The sequence below is a fragment of the Sinohyriopsis cumingii genome, chromosome 17, assembly GCF_028554795.1.
Source record: "Sinohyriopsis cumingii isolate HCF-2022 chromosome 17, ASM2855479v2, whole genome shotgun sequence".
NCBI classification, from domain to species: Eukaryota; Metazoa; Mollusca; class Bivalvia; order Unionida; family Unionidae; genus Sinohyriopsis; species Sinohyriopsis cumingii.
In genome coordinates, this window is record NC_142977.1 from 7998317 (window position 1) to 8021309 (window position 22993).

Below are 22993 nucleotides of genomic sequence, written 5' to 3' on the forward strand. Positions count from 1 at the left end.
GGTGTTTAAAAGACTTCCCGTACCTCTTCTTCCTCAGGTATTCGTGGGGCTGACGAATGGGTATTTTCTTTTGAACGATTTGGCAAAGAACGTGGCGATGTTTGGCTAATCATTTTTATCTGGTGTTTAAACAAAGGTATCGTACCTTTCAAGACGTTCGAACAGCATTCGTACACGGTATTGATGACGTCTTTGTTTGAATTAGTTTTTTTCCCCGCAAGGGTGGATGCGCATTGGGAAGGACGGACAATATGTCCCCATGTTTGATTAAACGAGGAGGCAGTCCTTTTCTTTTCTTTCCTTTGGGGTTAGAAGAGGGATGGCTTCTGGGGGTGACACCTTTTGGTATTCAGGAGCACAAAAACACTGATTCCCATTTTTTGCCTCAGGTCTATGTTATGCTGGAACGCGTCCCCACTGATTGTCTTAAGATCGTATTAACTTGATGACTGGCATCAGACGTCGTGGAGGGGTTCGTAACGGACTAAATCGAGACAGTTCTTGCTTGAAGAAATTCAGTAAACTGTGTAACATGCACGATCTCTCTAGGACTATGATTTTGGGAGCAGGTACGTTGTGAGCAGCTAACACTGTAGCTAAAGAGGACGAGGATGTCACCGCTAAAGAAGTTCTTGGAGACGTGGGTTTCCATTGTTTCATCAACATTACGAATGTAAGGTTGGGTCCTGGACGAAGTGTCTCTCTTGCGGGTAGAAACTGTGTTCTGGGGGCTTTTATGTTTCTGAGAACTTTTCCTTTTTTGTGGACTTTTCTTTTCTGGGGTTGTGACATGGTCTTGACATTGTTGCCCTTTTTCTTCTTTGGGGTTCGTTTAGCTTTTTTAGGAGTGGCATATTTTTAACATTGGGAGCAGTATGATCGCATTTTAAGACGGAGCGAATGATGACACCTCCTAAAGAATCGCTACCTCCAGGTTTCAAAGGGATTTGTTTTTTGGTTTGAGTTTCGATGCGAGGATCAGCCATTTGCGTCAAGGCTACTTTGTTGCTCTCAAAAAGCGTTGAGTTTCATGAGGAATGTGAATGATTCCTTGCAATACTTGACACGTTGTCATCATAAAGCGTCGTAATACTTCTTTGAGACTGGCTTCTAAGACATGAGGAGGTATATGTGAATTTTATTTCGCGACTGATGCCGCACAAAATGCACGAATCAATTTGACGGGAAGACGAGACTGAATGGACGTCATCTTTGCGTTGTGTGTGACAGACTGAAAGTGTCCAAAGTTATTATAGATTTCTTTTGTCAAGTCGACTACCGGGGCGTGTACACGACGAGAACGCTATCTTTGCTCCGATCGTGAAACAGATGGGTACGAAATCGCAAATAGTCTGGTGGGGGTGTGTGTGTAAATCCACGGGTAAATAAGGGTGTGGGGTTTGAGTGACATTGTGGTACGCATGAGTCAGCCAAGCTGTTCGTAACTGCTTGGCTAAGACTTGCACTTGCGATTTATCTCTTCGGCTTTTAAACAAGACGACGTAATGAACATTGAGACTGATGGTGCGATGGGCTGTACTTTGTTGAAACAAAATATGGGTAATGTGAATGACACTGACATTATGATGATGCCCTTTGCGCGTAAACGACATTTTAATATCTTCTTCGTCTTCTCCTAACATGTCGTCGAAAATGACCAGATGAGCTTGACTGGGGTCAGACACGAACGAGTGGTTTTTGCTAGGAATGCCTTCCACAAACACGATGAAATCGCCTTGACTTTCTCGCAGGAGGCTTTATACCAACTGCCACTCTTTGTAACACCACACGATCCGTTGAGGTGGACGATCGATCAAATGATGTTGATGTTCGATCAAACGTTTGACAAATTCGGTTTTGCCTGAACCACTAGGTCCGGCATTTAACATGTTAAAAGGATGACGAAGACATAGGGCCTCTCAACTGGCACGATCTAAGTGATCGTCGATGACTTTGAAAGTAAAGGAGGAGGGAGAAGAGACAGTAGAGGTAGCCATAGTTCAGGGAATGTCACTTTTGTCCCGAAAACAGACAAGACAAGAGTTTTTATCCTTTTTCCGGGCACGTTTATTTCTTAAAATGCAACAACACGAAAAGACAAAAGTACATAAAAGCCAAATGGTTAAGTACAGAAATAATAAACACATTGAAACGATCAAAGTGGGATACAAACAAGTCACTGTACAACATGTTTTTTTCGTAACCAAGGTGTCATAGGTACAGTGTGTAATGTTCTTAAAGTCTCTACATTGGGTACATTCACACATGGGTTCTCCCGGAATGGTCTTTCAGGAATTTCTATGACAGTCCTGTCCTGAAGGGAGTGGTTGTCCTCGGTGCCGGGTTCTTCTTATAGCACTGTCACTAACAAAGATTTAAAAGTTACATTTGTCCCTAGACGTTTGAATTCAGGATCACAACTCTTGGGCATAATTGGTCACTTCTTTCTTTCTTGCAAGTAATTTTACAGCATGTCACTGTCAGAAATAAGTAGAGGAACATTCTAACAGTTGCTGATCGATATAAGAGGATTTGACTTTTGATGTGTAAGGAACAGTTTGGTATTGGATTAATCCATAAAACTAAGATTGTTGTATTATGTGAATGCTTGGAATAAGGTAACAACTTTTAAAAAGTCAAGAAACGTTTAGGGCCAAGTCTCCTCCCTTCACGTCATTTCAGATGAAGACATTTGATTACTTGCGAGCTCCAATCTGCTTTGAACAAATTTAGATTCCAAACACATATACTTTCTGTATGACTTTTCAAAACTAATACTGACATGGGAATAGAGTAAGTGTAATCACAAAGAATAATTAACAAATTTGAGAACATATAATTGTGCAGAAAGATAATATATACATTTCATGAGGTTCAAAGAACCGCCAGCTATTAATCGGGTGCAGTTTGTTTGATAAAGGATGGTCTTTATGTGTGCCACCACTTACATACATTTGCTTCTTTCCTCAGTGGGATCCAGTGTTGCTCATGTTGGTAGGTGACCAAAAAGCATCCACATTTCTTACATTTTGCACGGAACCCCGATGATTGACCGGCTCCTGGGAGAGGAAGTATCCAAATTTTCTTGTATTTCTCAGTGGAACAAACGAAATGTTACATGTATATGGATCTTTACAAAATATGCAACGAGTTTAATAAATAGCACTTTTAAATGCTATATTGAGTATGTGTTTAGAGTTAATACTGGCCATTCGTTGTCTTCGTCTGCCTATTTCTACTCCATATTCATGTTTTTCTACCAAATAAAAGCTTGACACATTTCATGAATGATTGCTTTTGATACGCAAAATGTTGTTTGTCCCTATCTTTAACAGATGTGGTATGTTTACCTGTATCTTGCATTTTATTCACACTTTCCTAACGGCTAACCAATTATTTTATTATATTCAACCTTCATGAAAGTGTACGTCATGTTGATGTTTATACGGAAGCCTTTCGATAAAGTTGTCGTAACATAAAATTGACGTAACATGAAACTCAAACATCTACATACATGTAATACAGCTCACGCGAGTTTTTGCAATATGTATTCCGGGGGTGCCGTACACACACTCTCTCAAAACCACAAGCAAAATTGTATGTTTTAAAACAATTCTACAATAAACGGTACTTTTGAAATTGAACGATTAAAACTTTATGCCATTATTTTTTGCGGCACCTTTAATAACATTTATTTTTTAAACAAGATTTTATAATTTTTTTGCAAACAACTCCCACAAAAAGAAAAAGAATTATTGTCATTAATAAGCTTGACAGGTAACAAATTATCCTTTTTCATGCAATAGGCGGGTATACAATTGAATATTTCTTTCTACTTTTGATAGTATGTCAGCATCTAATATTATCATTTTTTTGACGGGTCAGTCTCATAGAGGGCATACATTTAACGTTTGACTTTACATTTGTACATGCAGATATATAAACATACAGACAAACATATATAGTTCATAAACAAAATGAAGCAAAGTATCTTGAAAACTATTAATTTTATCTGGCAACTGCTCGCATCATGTAATCAGGAGGTCGCAATACACCACCGGGAAGGAAGGCCCGAGGGTCGTCCGAAATTCCATTGCCTACTTCCGACTGAAGTAGGTCAAATTTCTGTACAAGTGTAGTCAGGTAGAGGAATATCCGTGAGCTCGCCAGGTCTTCACCGACACAACTCCTTGGTCCGGCTCCAAAATTCATCAGTCTAAAATTAGGACGAACGAAAATTAAAGTATTTTCTAAATTGAAACACACGGAAACATAATATAATTGGTGATTGCCTAAAATATACTCTCAATGTTAATGGAAAACTTTTTATACGTTGTTTTTATGGTTCCTGGAGCTAATGGAGTATAGCTTTGTTTGTGCTGCGATTTACAGTTTTTGCTTTCATCGTTATAAAAGGTAGATTAAAGCAAGTTTGTAACTTAAAGTATTTAAAGATGTAGAGAAGACGATAATGATACAAATTTGCCAGTCAGCTTATAGATACGCTCATCTGTTCAAAGTGGTGTATATTTACACCTCACGAATTAAAAGTAATTCCTGTTCCCATGCACTGTTGAATATCTAAGGATAATACTCTATCGTCGGCATGTGTTCTTTGGATAGAGAATAATTACTAAAGCGATATTCAGAAAAGGGTTTGAGAGATTACCTTTAAGCAATCGTTTGCACGGCACTGTTATTAAATGTCGATTAGTCTACACTTAAGATTGTCTTAGAGCCAGAAGATTATATAAAACCAGAATCCTAGGCGTGGAGCTGTTGATAAGAGTCGATTAACCTACACTTACGATTGTCTTAGAGCTTGTAAATTATATAATACGATAATCCTAGGAGTGGAGCTGTTGCTAAGTGTCAACTAATCTACACTTACGATTCTCTTAAAGCCAGAAGATTATATAAAACCAGAATCCTAGGCGTGTAGCTGTTGCTAAGTGTCAATTAGTCTACACTTAACGATTGTCTTAGAGCATGTAGATTATATAATACGATAATCCTAGGAGTGGAGCTGTTGCTAAGTGTCGATTAATCTACACGTGCGATTGTCTTCGAGCCTGTAGATTATATAATTTCTGAATCCTAGGCGTGGAGCTATTGCTAAGTGTCGATTAATCTACACTTACGATTGTCTTAAAGCCAGAAGATTATATAAAATCAGAATCCTAGGCGTGGAGCTGTCGCTAAGTGTTGATTAGCCTAAACTTACGATTGTCTCAGAGTATGTTCTGCCGGCAAGAGTTTACCGTTGTCGTCAAGGAAACGTTCAGGCCGGAATACCCAGGGGTCGCCCCATATCGATGCATCATGATGAATCGTCCAGATGTTGATCATTATCTAGGAAACCAAGACAAATCGTGCTCAAATACGCATGAAAGCAAACAAATTTGGATGGCATCGCTATAGTATATAGTATTTAACATTAGGTATTTCTCTAAGTCAAGGATAATATATAGGTCAGTAGTAATAGAAGGCTGTTTAGGGAAAATGGAAATCTCAGTCGAAAAGGTCATGGGCATGATTAGGGACAATGGGAATTTAACATGGGGAATAGGGTACCGGCACTTTGGGGACAATGGGACTTTACCATGGAAATAATTGGCCTGTTTAGGGACAGAAAGTATAGGGACTGTATATGGACAATAGGAATGGAACAGGTGAGGTGACGTCACGGTACTGAAGATCGGTAACAATGTAGCAAGAGGCTGAAATCAATTTGACCAAACAGCGGGAAAAATACATAGAACGCTTGGCGGGAACGGGACTGGCGGGACATAGACATATATAACACAACATACAAACATGAATGACCATCTATATATTATACAAAGATCTATACAACAGACTAAACAAAATTAAAACAAGAAAGCAAATTTTTTCGATGCATATGAGTGGCCCTGAAAAAAGCCTTTGGTTTTTATGTTGATATTATTTTGTTAACATAGAGGACATCGCATGGGTCTTCTTCTTGCCTACATCAAACTTCTTCTGACATCTGGACCGTAGATGAGGACTCTATTCAAACAACAATGTCTCTCCACATACATATTTCTTTTCCAAACGATCGTATCGGTGATCCGGATGATTTGACATACATGGGTAAGTCATACGGAACAGCATCAACGATACCAGAGTAGATGCTTCAACATTAGTCAACATCTTGTGAGCAGAACAGGTGAAGGGAATGAAATGAACTGCCGTTATATATAGTGGAAGTACGGATCCAAACGGATTGAGTGTTTGTTTTCACCAATCAAAACATCCGTTACAAAATTCAGTCACAGTGTTGAGTCTGTCTTCCAATCCGAAGAGAGTTGCCTGTGATGTCAAATTCCCTGCATAGATGTGCTAGCGTGTTTGCTCTGTGATCCATGCGATAGTTTTCAAACATGACGGTACCTAAGAAGACGATGTTAGGGGTGCACTGGCCATGAAGACGAGAAGCGATGATACAGCATCGGCTAATAAAGTCAACACAGACTTGCTTCAAAAGAGACCGATTTTAATTGGTATCTAGTCGGTTTTCTTTCTTCTTCGCATGAATTTGTTCCGATGCCAGTACCTTTGCCACCGTCTCCTTTTTTACCACAAGTCAAGGGTTTTAAACAGAGGCAGAAATAAGAATTTAAGAATGTTTTTGCATCAGCTGAAAGAAGCAGAACAAGCCTTTCTCCTTCAACGGCATTAGCGAGAAGTAAAAGAGGAAAGAATGAAACGACAGGAAGAACAGCAGAGAAGAAACACGGTCTAAGAGAAACAGAGGACAGTGAAAGTCAAATGGTGACGATACTCTTAGATATTTTGGCAGAGTTAAGGAGCCTGAAACAAATCTATCATACTTCTTTATTACGACCCAAGAGAAAATGACCTTCCCGAGCCAAACAGTCCAATCCTGTTACCACGCCTGAGATACCACCTCTAGTAATTTCTGCTGAATCATTCACAGAAGCAAGTCCAGAAGTTGGTCTTGGCTGTGGAGAAAAGCTTAAGGCAGTTAAAGTAGATTACCTACCTGAGTTTGTTTGTTAAATACCCAACGGTTCTTTTCAGGGCCACCCACTTCAATCAGAAAGAGATATTATTCATTTTGCCAAAATCAATTACAACTCATAATCCTTTTCTCGCTCCATGATGTACAATTGTGAATGTGTGAGTGAAGGTCTAGGCTCATATTCTAAACAATCAAAACCAAGAGACGCTTACGTTTTAGTTCTGGTCTATTCCGGTACAAATTTTACAATCCAATTCACAAAACAACACTTCAAATAGTTTATAGACTTCTTCTGCGTCTTTGTTTACTCTCTTTTTTTCTCATCCTATTCTTCCTCTTTTTCTTCTCGTCTTCTTTTCATCTCTTTTTTTCTCCTTCTCGACGTGTTTGGGTTCTTCATTTTGGGAGGATACCTGTTCTTTCTGTTCCGAACCCCTCTTTTCCTCTTGCTTCTGTTGTTTGTTAGGGCATTCTGAAGATCAATGTCCGTTTTCTTGATAATGATAACAGGTACCTTGACTTTTGTCTCTTCTGGAACTTGTCTTGTTTTTTTGACAGTCTGGAAACTCTGTAGCCCTGCCCTTTCTTCTTACAGAAATAGCAAGTATCTTTACTTTTGTCACAGAAGGAGGGGGAGTAGTACGTCGGCTTGTCTGAAGAAACGTTTCATATGGCAGCTCGCAAAGCTCTGATGAGAAGTTCAATCTGTGTGGGCTTTTTCATCGTTCTGGTCGGTTTAAGGGTGAAATTAATACTAAGAGGGAAGACACTGGCCCTTTATACAAACACTGGTCTGACATAGATATCAAGGTGCCCATGGCGTTCAAAATATATTCAGTTGACTTTTTGCAGTCAAGATGAAACATTTCGACGAGAAAGGAGAAGAAAGTAAGGGGCAGAATGGGATTCATCGCCTCCCACAGTAGCTGAAGTCTTGACTCAAATTCATGTCAGCGATTTTGAAGATGACATGAGTGAGCAAGAATCCATACCCAGAGAGTCTACACTCAACCAAACTTCACCACCAATAATCCCTGAAAAGTACTATTATATTCGAGGGACGGAAAGGCTGTTATCTAGAAAATTTAGAATCATGGCTTACACTCACACGGTGAAGTTTAAATATTTCAAGTCCAATATACTGCTGGAGAAAGCAGAAGAGTTCATCGCCGATGTGTGGGATTCTCTGTTAACCACACTGAAACGAAAATATGACGCCAGAGAAGACGATCGCTTGCGACTTTCCATTCATCGTGATAGTTTGAAATCCCCCGTTTCTTATCGAGTTTAGCAGCCCAACATATATGACACCTTCAAAAGTTATCGACAAGATTCAACACGTGCAACAATCCAACAACAAGTTTCATATCACCGATGAAAAAGCGACACTGCTCATGATCCACGTTTCAATTCCACAAGGGACAGGAGACAAAATGGTGTTATTGGTAGACGATCTTCGCAGAAAGATTCTCGTATGAATTAACAATCCTCAGAACAAGATGTGTTTATACATTGCTGTCGTGATGGGACGAACATATGCCGCCAAGAACGACTTGGTAGAAGGGAAAAGAGTCTGCGAGATCATTCGAAAATCGAACAGAGTCAAACAAAGAAGTGATGCAGAACTATTCTTACAACATGATGAGCTATCCAAAGACACACCCTTTGCTATTCCTGAAACGCAAAAATTTCAAGACGTCTTAGCTCCACGCTACACCTTAAAGGTTCATCCTTAAGAAGTGCGCGGACCTTGTTGTTTCGAGGAAATAATTCAAAGACTGGCAATACATTCACGCCTATCGTGATGAGCATATCGATGCCATTACCAGTAACGCCCCACACCTGGGATACAGATATTACTGTGAGAAATGAGACTATGCCTATAACAATCGAGATCAACACAAACATTGTGGATCGAAATGTGAGGAATGTTTGGCGTCTTGAAACTGTCTGGACGAAGGACAAGAACGAGTGCATTGCCTTGCTTGTCAGCGAACGTTTGTCAGTCCAACCTGTTACCAACAACAACTACATTCGAAAATACCATTCTAAACAAGAGAAGGAAGATGACCCAAAATTAGGAAATATCATCATTTTAGATTTAGAATGAATGCAAGAGACCAGCATTCACATTATTAATCACTTACTGCTCATCAAGCGTACGAGAAGCCAATCTTTATTCATTTCCCTCACTGCAGCTTGATTCCTGAAGAACGTGAAAAAATCTTTCGGAAACTGAACACGATAACCGATTTCGCTAAATGGATCTTCGACCCAATCGACGAGAAGTGGAGCCAAGAGTATATAAAACATTACGGAGATTGTCATCGTCATGGCACGGTAATGGTTCAAAATTTAGCGGGATACGATGGACAGTTCTTTTGAGATACTATACAGAACAAAGTACCGAACGACCGAAAGTGACTTTGAACGGACCCAAACTCATTCCATGCAAGTGGGACCAGTGCAGTTTAAAGATCTGATCAGTTACTTGGCCATGCCTTTGAGTCGAATGCCTAAAACGTTTGGAATGACAGAAATGACCAAAGGTTATTTTCTGCACTTTCTCAATAACGAAGCAAATCAAAATTGCCTTCTACCCCTTTTGCCCAAGGCTCACAACTACAACTACAACACTATGCGTACCAAACAAAGAGAAGCTTTCTACTCTTGGTATCAGACTCACGCCTCGGACCTCCTCGACTTTCAGGAAGAAATGTTAAAGTATTGTCATTACGATGTGGACATTTTACGGCGTTGCTGTGGAAGATTTTGAGATTTATTCATGGAACACTGAGGGATCGATCCTTTGAAAGATGCCTGCACCATTGCAAAGCGTGTTCTTTAGTATACCGCCAACGATTCATGCCCGAAAACACTCTGGCTATCATCAGCCCTCAAACGAAGAACTTTGTCAAACATCAATACTCGGTCAAAGTCCTACGCTGGCTTCATTATTTGTGTAACAGTGAAGACAAATGGATCCAACATGCACGTAACGGAGGAGATTAAAGGAGCATCGGAACGTATTTGGTGGTTGGTTGGGACTTATAACGAATGGGGCCTCTGTTACCCTGAACGTGACACTAAAAATCAGTTTTTTTTTATAACGGACCGTGAACGACTTTCACCAGGCTACTCGTGAGCGCCGGTTGGAGAGTATATCAGGGAAAGATTGGGAAGAAGGTAACCGATGCAACTGCTCATTAAAATAGTCCACAATTGTTTATATCCTTGTTGCAAACTCAAACTCAAATTGGCAATGGCCATCAACCATAAACATCATTTGATTGATCGTCTACCTCAACGGATCTTGTGATATTACAAAGTGTGGCAAACGGCGTACAGTCTCTTGCGAGAATGTCAAGGCGATTTCACCGTGTTTGTGGAAGGCATTCCTGGCGAAAAGGACGGGATCGTGCCTGACCCCAGTCAAACCCATCTTGTCATCTTCGACGATATGTTAGGAGAAAACGAAGAAGAAACTAAGCTGTGGCTTACGCGCAAAGACCATCATCGTAATGCCAGTATAATTTACATCACCCAACATTTGTGCCAACAAAGTAAAGCCCATCTCACCATCAGTCTCAAAGCTCATTACGTGGTCTTGTTTATAAGCCCTAAAGACAAATGGCAAGTGCAAATCTTAACCCAACAGTTAGGAACGTCTTGACGGATTCATGTGTACGACGAAGCCACTCAAATCCCACATGCCCATTTACTCGCGGATTTAAAACCTACCACTCACGATTATATGCATTTTCGTATGAATCTGTTTCACCACTAATTCCAAGAGAGAGGGCCTGTCGGGTACACGTCTCCGTCGTCAACTTAGGAAAAAAATCTATAAACAACCTCAAGCACTTTGGGTCTGTCTCACACAGTGTCAACATAACGTCCATTCAGTCTCATCTTCCCATCAATTTGATTCCTGCGTTGTAAGGCATCAGTCGCGTAACAAATCCACAACTACGTGCTCGTGTCTTAGAAGACAGCCTCAAAGAATTCTTACGATGGACAGCACGTTAAATACTGAAAGGTATATTTCACATTCCTCATAAAATAAAACTCTTTTTTGACATAAACAAGTTAGCCATGACGCAACTGGGCCATCGCCGCATCGACCTCAAACTAAAAAGCAAATCATTTTCAAACCTGGAGGTAGCGGTTTGCTAGGAAGTGTCATCATTAGTTTCCTCTTAAAATGGGATTCTAATGCCCCCAAAGTCGTCCCCAAGAAAAATGTCACTCCCAAAAACAACAACCGAACCCGAAAGAAGAAATGAGCAACGGTGTCATTACCAGGTCACAACACCAGTAAAATAAAAGACCACTTAAAAAATTCCCCAGAACAGACCCGAGAAGAAAGCTTCTCCCCGTTAGAGAGGTCCTTCGACCAGGAAGCAACCATACATTTGCAAACCACAACCTGCAACGACGGTGACCGCGTCTCCAGTAGTCTCAGGGTCTTCCACTTCTCCGTTTTTGGTGATGCCTGCCTAACCCAATTTGACACCGGTTCTTCCTCATTTGATGAAACAACGGAAACCAAGGACGTCTTCTCAAGCGGTGGCACCCTCCTCCTCCTCTGTAGCTTCAGTAGCAGCTGCTCACAAAGTACCTAACTACAAAGTCATAGTCCAAGAGAGATCGGGCATGTTACAGAGTTTAGTGGATTTATCCAAGCAAGGAATATCCCGATTTAGTCCGTTGCGAACCCCTCCACGACATCATCAAGTTAATACGTCGTAAAGACAACCAGTGGCGACGCATTGCAGTATAAGAGAGACCTGCGGTATAGGTTGGAGATTATATTTTTGTACATTTCAAAGCCCAACGATAACCCCTAAAAGATGGACACACCATTCTCTGGGTAAGAAAGAAAGAAAAGAAAAGTGCTTCCTCCTCGTTTAGCCAAACATTGGGACATGTTGCCTGTCCTGTCCAAATCTCCCTCATGCATGCGACAACAACTCATTCAAACAGCCTCCAAAGACGTCGTCGATACTGTGTATGGATGTTGCTTGAATGTCTTGAAAGGCACGATACCTTTGTAGAAATATCAGAAAGAACGCTTAGCCAAGCATCTACACGTTCTTCGCCAAATGGTCAAGAAGAAAATACCCATTCGTCAAGAGCAAAAATATATTGGTACAACGTTTAGCAATTTTGTCCATGTGGTTAGGACCCTTGCTGAAAGGAATATTGGGAGCAATGCTGGGAGGACTCATGAAGGCAAGATAAAAAGAACAAAGAAGATAAAATGGACCTCTGGAGTTACAAGATCTCAGAAGTGACCATTAAATCCAATGGAAGGACGATTCCTGGTTTTAGTGCCTCTCAAAAGATCGTGTGTGCTTTGGCAAAACCAAAGGCACTTTCGACAATAGTTACTTACCTTATGGACCACCGAATTGTTTCGTGTCACTGGGAGAGCGCGTGGACGTTATCTTGCCGTCTATAATTTTGAAGACATGGACGGGGAGGTGTTAAAAGGAATGTTTTACTTGCACGAGTTACAACGCCTGACCAAAGAGGATGACGAGCAGAGCATAAAAAGTGTTAAGCTTTAGTATGATAAAGTGGCTCGTCGTCTTCTGATGAAATTTAGGATATAGACAATTTTTTCATCAGGTTTAATTGTAACTTCTTTGAAATTTTGGATGAACATCTACAGATGGCAGCACAGAATCTGAGCTAGAGTATCAAAGCATTCTCGACCGAAGAACCGTAAAGTCGGAAAACGACGTGTCAAAGAAGTTAAAGTGTGCTGGAAAGGATATCTTACCAGCTTATCTACCGCTACCAAAGTGACCAATCCGTCACCCGGTTCTTCTCTGCAAGATCTACAAAAGCAACCCTTGTGGGTGTGGTGTGGATAACGTGTGCCTTAAATGCAAATCGTCTTTTTCTGCCAAACCTTTGTGGTGTGTTGTGTCATCGGTTCGTGCTTTGAAACATGCTGTGTTGACGCACGGTAAAGAATTTCTCCAAAATGTCATCATCGAAAAACAAAACCCAAAAGAAACTTTCTTCATAGCATGCAAAAATGTCATGTTTCAAACAGACAAAGACATCTGGGGTCGACGACAAACTACTATAAATTACCTCGATGCTGATAAGTCAGGCATTCCTGCATCCCTGACGCCACAGCAAGGACAAGGCAGAAATTGAAGACTAAAACACACCACAGAGGACTTCACACTGACAAAGCTAGAAAGACTAAAAAAAGAAGAACTGCTCGAGACTTATAAGTTTTTGATTATTAAAAATCAGAGAGAAAAAATGATGCACCGAGAGTCTTGCGCCTGTTCCATTTCGGAACTAGATCTCTTTGCCATGCCACCCACGATGATGACGTTGAGAAATTCCCAATGGGTCGAATGTCATCCCATCTCCTCTGTCAAGGACTCAGGATCAGCTCACATCGAGTTTAAAATCAAAAGAGACCGAAGATTACATTGATCTGATTAGCAGTTACTTTTAACTTAAAAGTGAAAGTGATCGACGCATCGGCAGACGGTCCTGATATAAAGTACAAATATAAAGTAGCTTCCGTCAATAATTTCACTCATTCCTAGTTCAGTGGAGTGGATTCGCACTTGAATAGCAAACTTGTCAGTAGCATCATGGACACTTACCCTTACCGATCGTACCTGGAGAATCTCTTGATGTACGGAAAAGAAGCCAAAACACCCATCTAGAAGAAAAATTACTTGAGATCGTACTTGTCCCTGTATGAAGCCACGGGACAATTAGGAACCAACACCTGTCAGGGATTAGTACGAGGATTATCCAGAAGGTTACACCTTGTAGGCCTTTGATTTCATCCCAGACCAAGGCAGCGACGAGGGACATTTCCAACCTAAAACATCCGGCCAAATTCGTGTGGAACTTTAGTTTTCAAAGCCAATAGGGCTGGTGCGGAGGCTGTCGGTGACCCAGGATTCGGCGTCATATAAGAGGGTGGTCAGTACGACAGCTCAGTAGACGCTGATATTTGTATCTCTGTTGAGACTGGCGTTGTGCTAGACTCGTTTATAGAGTCAGCCGAAGGCGCTGTTTGCCTTGGCCAGTCTGTTTTCTATTTCTTTGTCAATCTTGGCATCAAAGGATATCACACAGCCCAGGTAGGTGAACTGGTGGACTACGTTCAGCTCTGTTTGATGAATGAATATCCATGTCAGTTGTGACCCTATTGGATCTGAAGCCACATTGACTCTCTGGAGCATGTTCTTCTGCAATGGTGGGTACCAGTCTGTTTAGCAAGGATTTTGCCTGCAATAGAGAGCAGAGTTATCCCACGGTAGTTTGAGCAGTCAGACTTTTCCCCCTTGTTTTTGTACAAGGTGATGATGACTGCATCTTGGAGGTCTTGTGGAAGTTTCCCTTTCTCTCAGTAGCAAACGAAGAACTCGTGGAGTTTGGTGCGCAATACTAGGCCTTCTCTCTTCCATATCTCTGGTGGGATACCATCTTTATATGTAGCATTTCCTGTCTTCACTTGTTATATGGCTTTTACAGTCTCTTGCAGTGTGGGTGCATCAAGTTCCATCTTAGGTGGCTGTTGTGGGATGCGATATATTGCTGCCTCCTGGACTGTACGGCTAGTGCTGAAGAGGGTGTGGAAGTGTTCTGACCAGCGGTTCAGGATAGATTCCCTGTCAGTGAGTAACTCTTGGCCATCTGTACTCCTTAGGGGGCTATGTATTTGGAAGGAAGGACCATACACTGATTTCAGCGCTTCATAGAACCCATTGTAGTCAACATTGTCAATGTACAGCTGGGTTCTTTCCACCATTCATGTTGTATGTCTCGGAGACTGCACTGGAGGGAACTGCAGATAAGGCCGAAGGCTGCTTTCTTCTGTGGACAGGGTGGTTGTGCGAGATGAGCTTGGTACGCTGATCTCTTTTGTCAAGCAGTTCTTGGATTTCTTGGTTGTTTTCGTTAAACCAGTCTATGTTTTTCTTAGTGGTGAATCCAAGGATTTCTTCTGAGGTTTGCAGAGTGGCAGCCTTGATGTGATTTCACATCTCTTCCGGTGGTAGATCTGGCGGACAATTAAGTTCTCAAGCCTAGACTACAGACTCTCTTGAAAATCTGCCTTGACGTCTTCAGACAACAGGTTTTTGATCTGGAGCTTCCTTTCTTGGTGGTGGTTGTGTCCTTGACCAAGAAACCGACTCCTGAAAGTCGTTTTTCAGTTTTTAGTTTTCCTGACCAGTAAAGGGTGTTTCCAGCGCAGAGTTCTCTCAAATTTCCCTCTTCTGAAAGGCGAACTTCGCTAAGTGCAACAATGTCGACAACAAGGCGAGAGAGTTCGTGTGCGATTAAGGCAGAGCGTCGTTCTGGTCTGTTGCTGTCGGTTGAGTCTAGCAATGTTCTGATGTTCCAACAAGCCAGATTTAGTCTTCTGCCACAATGTAAATCAGATGGTGCCTGCCTTGTTATTTCTGTTAAATTCCGACCGCGTTGGAAGATGCCCGTTGCCAGAGCAGGCCAACGGGGGGGTGGGGGGGGTGGGGGGTAAGGAGACGAGCTTTGGTTAGACCATTTTCTCTTGGCCCCTCTTCATACAGGAATGGGACTGCGGTCCCAGAGACATCTTTTAGCAGCCGTTTTCGCCCTTTTCCCATCGCTGCAGGGCTTGATAGAGTCCAACGTAAACAGTAGACAGTAGACAGCAAGCCATGACAGTGACAGCCAGGTCCGCAGGCCGTAGGTTTTACATCGGAGTTTCTCGCTTCTGGGCAGATGGCCAACCATGACTGAAGAGATCTGCCTTCCCTGCTATTTCCATCCATAGCTGGTCGACCACAGCCGCAATCCACTAGTACATATGGTGCGATTTGGTCCCGAACACTCGGCCGTTGATCTGTAGAGACCTTCCGACCTAGCCGGTGACTTCCCTGTAGAAGTTCATACGGCTAGTGATGAAGTGTGAAAATCACCCCACCCCCCACCTCCCGCATGACGTCGTTTGGCCTGCCAGCTGAAGCGATGTACGTGGGTATGCCAGGAATAATTCCTTCTTGGAGGCAGACGTGAGAGATTTGGAAGAATGAGGACCAGTGTGTCCGTCCATTCAGAGAATGCAGTTGCCAGACAAAAAACGTTCTACTCTATCTAGAGCCCCCTATAATCTATTTAATATCATGATAAACAACATAGAACGCTCTGTTGACCTTAGTAAAATTGATTTATCACAATTTGCTGACGACAGTGGCATATAGAAAGCTGGCAACCCACGCAGCCAAGAGATAATTACTGAACTGCATGTCAATTTAACTAACATCGACAAATGGGCTGACAAATGGGGGTTCAAACTATCAAAATCAAAAATCAAATGGAGTACTATTCTCCCCCCCCCCCATAAATCGCACATTATACAACCCCAACCTTATACATTCAATGAGAACTAATCCAATTTGAAAAAGTCGCAGAAGTGTTAGGTATGTATTTCGACCAGCACCTCTCATGGAATCATCATATCACCGAAATAGTACTAAAATGTAATGAAGACATTAATCTCCCGAAAAACATCAAAGGTTTACAATGGGGCGCAGACCGAGACACATTAGTAACACTCTACAGGGCCTTAATTAGATCCAAACTTTATTATGGATGTCAGGTCTACGCATCCGTCAAACCATCCATTATCAAACGCTTTGACATAATTCAAGCTACAGATCTGCGCATATGTACAGGCACACTCCAAAATACCTCTAAAGAAGAACTATATATTCTAACAGGCAAAACATCTTAAATATTAAGAAGAGTAGAGTTACCATTATGATATGCAGCCAGAATCTGCATTCACAACCCCAGCCATCCCACAAGGGTCATCATTAACAAACGCAACATCCCATTTAGCCGAAGACTCGTCCCCCTTCCACCATCAGGAAAAAAGATCCACTCATTATGTAAAGAATTATAACTCAACTGCATTCGTGCAGAAACAACACGATATCCAGACTACTCAGGGCGCTGCACGCTATGGTGAAGCACACACATTGTGGTGATTTAGTTAAGTTTCTATATATGAATACGGAAAAAATTTTTCGTGTTACATTCATGATTAACCATTTTACAATGAGCTGGATCAATAATGTTCTCTCTCTCTCTCCTTCTCTCTCTCTCTGTCTGTCTCTCTGTCTGTCTGTCTGTCTGTCTCTCTTATCCGTCTCAGTTAGTAATTAGTCAATGGAGATCTTTAATCTGAGACATTAAATTAGTCTGGTAGTTGACAAGTTATCTAGATTACTATTTCGCAAGGTGCCTACACAAATAGTTATTGGCCTGCTTAATTCTGGTTGCATTGTAATTAGGCTGTTGGCACTGCCAATATGTACCTTTCTACAAACGAACAACGCGGAGAACGAAAAAGATATTTTACTGTTCTGGATTTCATATATTAGTTCTTATCTGCGTATTTATCAAGTGATCAGCTTGCTTACCGTAAATATTTACACTTTGTTTTCATTATCATCAACACAAATGTAACATTTCAAATGTTAATAAATGTACAGTTCTGTTCAGATTATGCTGGCGTCGTTATTTGATCTTTACCAAATACCAGATTCCCAATAACATTGCCTTCAAAATATTTCATTTGTCACCTTTGCTTCTTTAGGTATGGTATATCCTTCAAGTTCTACATCTTCCATGGCGCTATAAACAAAAAGGAAAGAAACAAAATTGTACAAACTTAAAAGTCATATCCAAATTACATAGATCTTTCTGCAATATCGCGGCATCCATTGTTTGAATTGTTTAACTACTTTAGCACATATAATTGTAATCTAAACAATTACAAATAGTACCACTAATATGTGATTCCTTTTTATCAAAAAGATAGAGAAAGAAAGTGAGTACATGTACATCGTAAAAGTAAAATTGATCGATGGACTCTATATTGATAACGAATCGGCGTACCAAATTCTAGAACAGTCAAGACTAGTCTTGAGAATACTTGCAATCTAGCAATAGTACTTCTTAATGACTGTCAATAAATTGAATTTTAATTGGCGAGTGACAGTTCTCGATATGTCAGTACCGTATAACCTTCTAGATTAGAATTCTACTATAGTAAAAATTTGAGCGATATATGCAGTAATGGAGTATAGTGGTTTCAAACGAAAATGAGAGAGCTGGCAAAGTTATGTTTGTGTGCTTCACTGTCTCGCATCATAGATAACAAAACTAAAAATATTAAATTTTAAAAATTCTTCACATCATCACACTCCAAGCTCTATTAAAATTAAAATTCCAATATTAATTGAGCACTTGTACTTTTGCAATATTTTTCACACCAGCACACTCCAAGCTCTATTAAAAATTAAAATGCAAACATTAATTGAGCACTCGTACTTTTGCAATATTTTTCACACTAGCACACTCGTGTCCATATGCAGTAACATTACAATAAAAGCAAAGCTGTATACCGCTGAAACACATAACTACGTTAGCGTATTGTTAATACAGTCAACTCCGTTTAGATGCATAGCCTCGGGACCGGACCCAAGCTATGCATATAAACGGAGTATGCATTTAAGCGGAATTCAAGTATATTTACAATATAAAATGGGTCCATACTTTCGCTATACACTTAAGCGATATATGCAAGTAAGCGATATGCATTTAAGTGGAGCAGACTGTATTTGAATTTGGAATAATACACTAAATCTCTCTTAGCATATTGGGCTTCATTGAATACTTATTAATCAGGGTAATTTTATTACAGAAGTAACTCTGAATTGTTCTAATTTTTAGTTTGTTCAACGTCAGTATGAGTATTCGTTCTCGAGAAGTATCTGCTATGATATTTGTCAGGTTCTGAGGGGTCGCATTGGCATCAACTGCATTTAAGACCAACAACGTATAGGTATAAACAATTATGTGAAAACCTGTCAATACTACTATCCACTAACAACGTATAGGTATAAACAATTATGTGAAAACCTGTCAATACTACTATCCACTAACAACGTATAGGTATAAACAATTATGTGAAAACCTGTCAATACTACTATCCACTAACAACGAGCAGAGATGGCCATATTTTCAAGATGTCTATCCTTGCCATCAAGTTGGATGCACCGATTTCTCTTCCGTCAAAGTATATATCTTGAGAAGTATTTTCTTAACTGTCCATTTCAATGTGCTGGTTTGTAAAGAAGTATTCTCATAAACTTTCGATATCAATGTACCCGTTTGTAAAAAAGTATTTTATTAACTCTCCATTTCAACGGGCCCTTTTGTAAAGAAGTGTTTTTATTACCTCTCCATTTCACCTATTTTATACATTTTATCCTGGTATTTTTGTTGCAACTTTCAATAATTTTAGCATATACATTTGTAAGCATTATTTTGAATGACATGGAGTAGGAGTTTTAATAGAAGGGTTTGTCTTCCTTATTGGCAGACGTTATATGCAAATGGAAAACATTGTTGAGTTGGTGGGAATCAGTTATAGACAACGTGGGCGAATGTCGCAGAATAAGGCAATACAAAACTTGGTTTCGCTTTAGAGCGATTCGATTATTTTTGTCGTACATGCGCACAACATTATATAGGGTGGATACTTGTTTTTCTAGTTAAGCGACTGAACTAGCATGTATCTCGTCGTAGATTACCTGCGGCGATATACACAAAAGTATAGTATACACTGGTATTTTATCCTTACTAATACTAATTCTCCTGTAGATTTAATGCAAGTTTCTTTTATAATTGACACATTGGTCTTTTGGATCTTGTCAAAGAGTGAAGTTCTCCATTTTTGTTCTACAGCCAATGGGGTACATGTTACATTATTGTTCTACAGCCATAGGGGTACATGTTACATTATTGTTCTACTGCCATAGGGTTCAGTGTTACATGTTTTTTCTTTTAATTTCGTATATGAAGCATATTAAGTTTTAATGTCGTAGCGTGAAATGTTGCCTTTACCACTACGAGTATTTGAAACGGTCTGAACGTCTGAAATGTTACAAGTTGCTACTAAGAGCTTAATTTAGTAGCATGTTTCTATTGATTTTAATTCCGTACCTGTTATTATGACCAGTTTGGTTTTAATGTAGCTGTCTGTGCGTATGTATGTGCGGGTATAACAGGCTGTCGGTCTGGCCGTCTGTATGGGGATATAAGTAGGTGTGACCATCAAGGCCATACAAGAACGGAACTGCTGATTTGTAAACTTCTGCGCATGGTGGATCCATGAAGGGTGTATGTGACCAATACAAGTGTGGGCCAACCCAAGAATGCAGGAGAACTGTGTGGTTTGACAATGGACACGTGAGCCAGGTCACAATGTTTCCTTTGCAAGTTTTACAAGTATTTATGTGTCATACGTGGCTGTGAACTATACTATAAATGAATAAAAAATCATCTGTTTGGTACATTTGTTTTGTTGACTGCAATTGAATATATTTGTTTCAATTGATGGTGTTGTTTCAACTGATGTACAATCTGAGTAACTTTCATTACCTGAGATTATTTGGATCTCACTTTCATTACACGAGATTGTATGAATCTCACCTTCATTTTAAATATAAGAATCACGCTTATGTGTTCCCATTTGTGAATGATTGTGTAAATTAATTGAATGAGTCTTGTGTATAGAGCGTGAAAGAATCAACAATTCTTGTAGAGTATACACATATTTTTATTAATTCATTTCATAAACTTCCATCTTTCATCACATTGTGTTGTGTTGTCATTTGATCCAAGCATCCCATCAAGTCAATCCTGCTACAGCCAATGTGCCTTGATTGTAGCTTCTAGTTAAGGAATTGCTTGCCTACCCCGATATACAATATCAATTCCAAGTATCAATATTAGCGCTTGTCAATTAGTGTGTTTCAATAGAACATAATCCTCCCTTTTCAATGGTCTCTTTTACGAATGCAATGACTGTGGCATCATATTTTTCTTGCAAGGTAGCATGTGTTGTTTTTTCTTTCTCGCCATTTCGACTATTGGGAAGGTCATGAACGAATTAGTCCGAAACAAGGCTTAGAGTATATAAATGTCTTAACTGTCTAATCTTTCCCAACATTTCTTTGGTCTACAGTTGCACAGTAGCATACAATGTATTTATCTGTTTTGTTGTTTGATTTAGGTTGAAAGGCAATTACTTTTCAATTTTTCTTGAACATGATGGCAGAACAGCTTGTTTTGGGCAAGCTTTTTAATCCGCATCGAGCTGTGATTCCCACCATCGGATCATTCTGGATCCTCTCCAGTCTGGTGTCACCGCTCCAGTGGTCTAGTGATTAGAGCGTCCGCCTCTGATGCAGAAGGTCGCGAGTTCGATCCCCGGCAGAATTATACACAGCTCTCTCGCTTGGCGCTACGCATTAAGAGGTTAGTGTTAGGACTGGTCGGCCTGGGGTCAGGATAATGTGACTTGGTAGGACATCATGCTACTTTTTTTGGTATTATGCCCCAGTGCCAGAAATCACTAAAAACTGACACACTGCAGACATCATATCGATATGACTGAAATATTGTTAAAGCTACGTTAAAAATCCAAATCATACACACATAAAACACACGCACACACACATACACACACACACTCACACACAGAGTTGGGTGTCCTTGGGCAACGCACTTCAAACTACATGTCTCAGCACAATGTGTTGTTCAAAGTGTTGCTTTGACACCACAAATTAACCAACACCATTTATTCCTAAAGTATGATAAGGTACCAATACAGGACCTGTGGCTAAAGAAAACCAAAGTACATACCGATGAGGAGCGGATATAGGCACAGGTGTGATATAGCGCAGTGCCTCCAGTATTACTGCCTCTGTGTAGGACATGGCAGGTCTGTCTTGAAGGCTGGGATATCTGTCCAAGCCAACCACTTTGACGATTTCTTGATATATACCATCTACATATTCATGGTGATGAAGAAGGAGCAGGAGAATGCCGAGGATGCTATATGTGACGCTACCAATTCCTGAAAAGATGTGACTTCCCCGATTAGAACTTTCTGAAAACAGTATTTGTTTGTTCAAAATTGTACGTGATAACATATTAAGAAATATTCCTGCACCTAAGCAAGTATAAAACACCTCGATAAGTCAATATATTGATAAAGGGAAAAGGGGATAATTTAATGATAACCTAAACGTATTCATAGAACTTGCCAAACCAGTGTTTGGTTGATTGGTTCTTTATTAGTGGCAATTTCAACACTTTGTTGACCATATCATATTGAGAAATGAGAGCTGAATGCTTTTCACAAGGAGACTACGCCGGAGCCGACTAATTCTGGCATGGTCGGGTATTGAACCAGCAACCCTTGTATTAGAGTCCACGTCGACTCTCAAGACAGACAATAAGCAAATATAAATATTAAAACATTTTTGGGAACCTTTGCTCCCGTTCATTTCGTTGAAGCAACTCCAATACAAAGCCGATACCTTCGGTTATGATTGCTAGATGCGATATCTATCTTTTGTTTAAATTTTGTATAGTATCCAATTTATCCATAACCCGTACTCTCGTTTATGCCAGTACATAAGTGATCGCCAATAATGTTTTTCTTTCATACAAGTATATTACTAACTGTATTAATGAGAACACGCAGTTTTCAGATGCATTAGGTTAGGCTAACAGCTAATTTGTTTTTAACAAAAATATACTAATCTTCTCCATTCCAAAAGAAACAGATGGTGCTGGGGTTAATCACGGATACACAAATATTTCTTTGGCAAATTTGTAGACGCCTGTAGCAATGTCATTTGTGGCATTTTTAGAAACAATTTACTTTATAACCATGGTATGTATAGCATATTACAGCGATTTGGAAAAGTGGAATTAATGATTTGCAACAAAATCGATCTCTTTATTGTTCCCGGTTTCATGAAGAAGAGAAATAAGATTAATTTCATTTTCAAGAATAGTAATCGGTAAAAGGACCAAACACGTTGATAAAAAATGGCCTTTTTCTAGCAATGCTCGATTACCTTACAT

General features: G+C 40.2%; 1 protein-coding gene across 1 annotated transcript in view; it reads right to left on the reverse strand.

Annotated features, from left to right (window-relative positions):
• Positions 1–2043: 2043 nt before the first annotated feature.
• Positions 2044–22993, reverse strand: part of LOC149777707 (steroid 17-alpha-hydroxylase/17,20 lyase-like) — a 33193-nt gene continuing 12243 nt past the window's right edge. Inside the window, exons 5-8 of the mRNA XM_089938758.1 lie at positions 21761–21974; positions 17629–17680; positions 5225–5352; positions 2044–4216 (exon numbers count right to left, since the gene is read on the reverse strand). Of these exons, the coding sequence (XP_089794884.1) occupies positions 4009–4216; positions 5225–5352; positions 17629–17680; positions 21761–21974 (602 nt within the window). The 3' untranslated portion in view covers positions 2044–4008. The remainder of the gene's footprint in view (positions 4217–5224; positions 5353–17628; positions 17681–21760; positions 21975–22993) is intronic.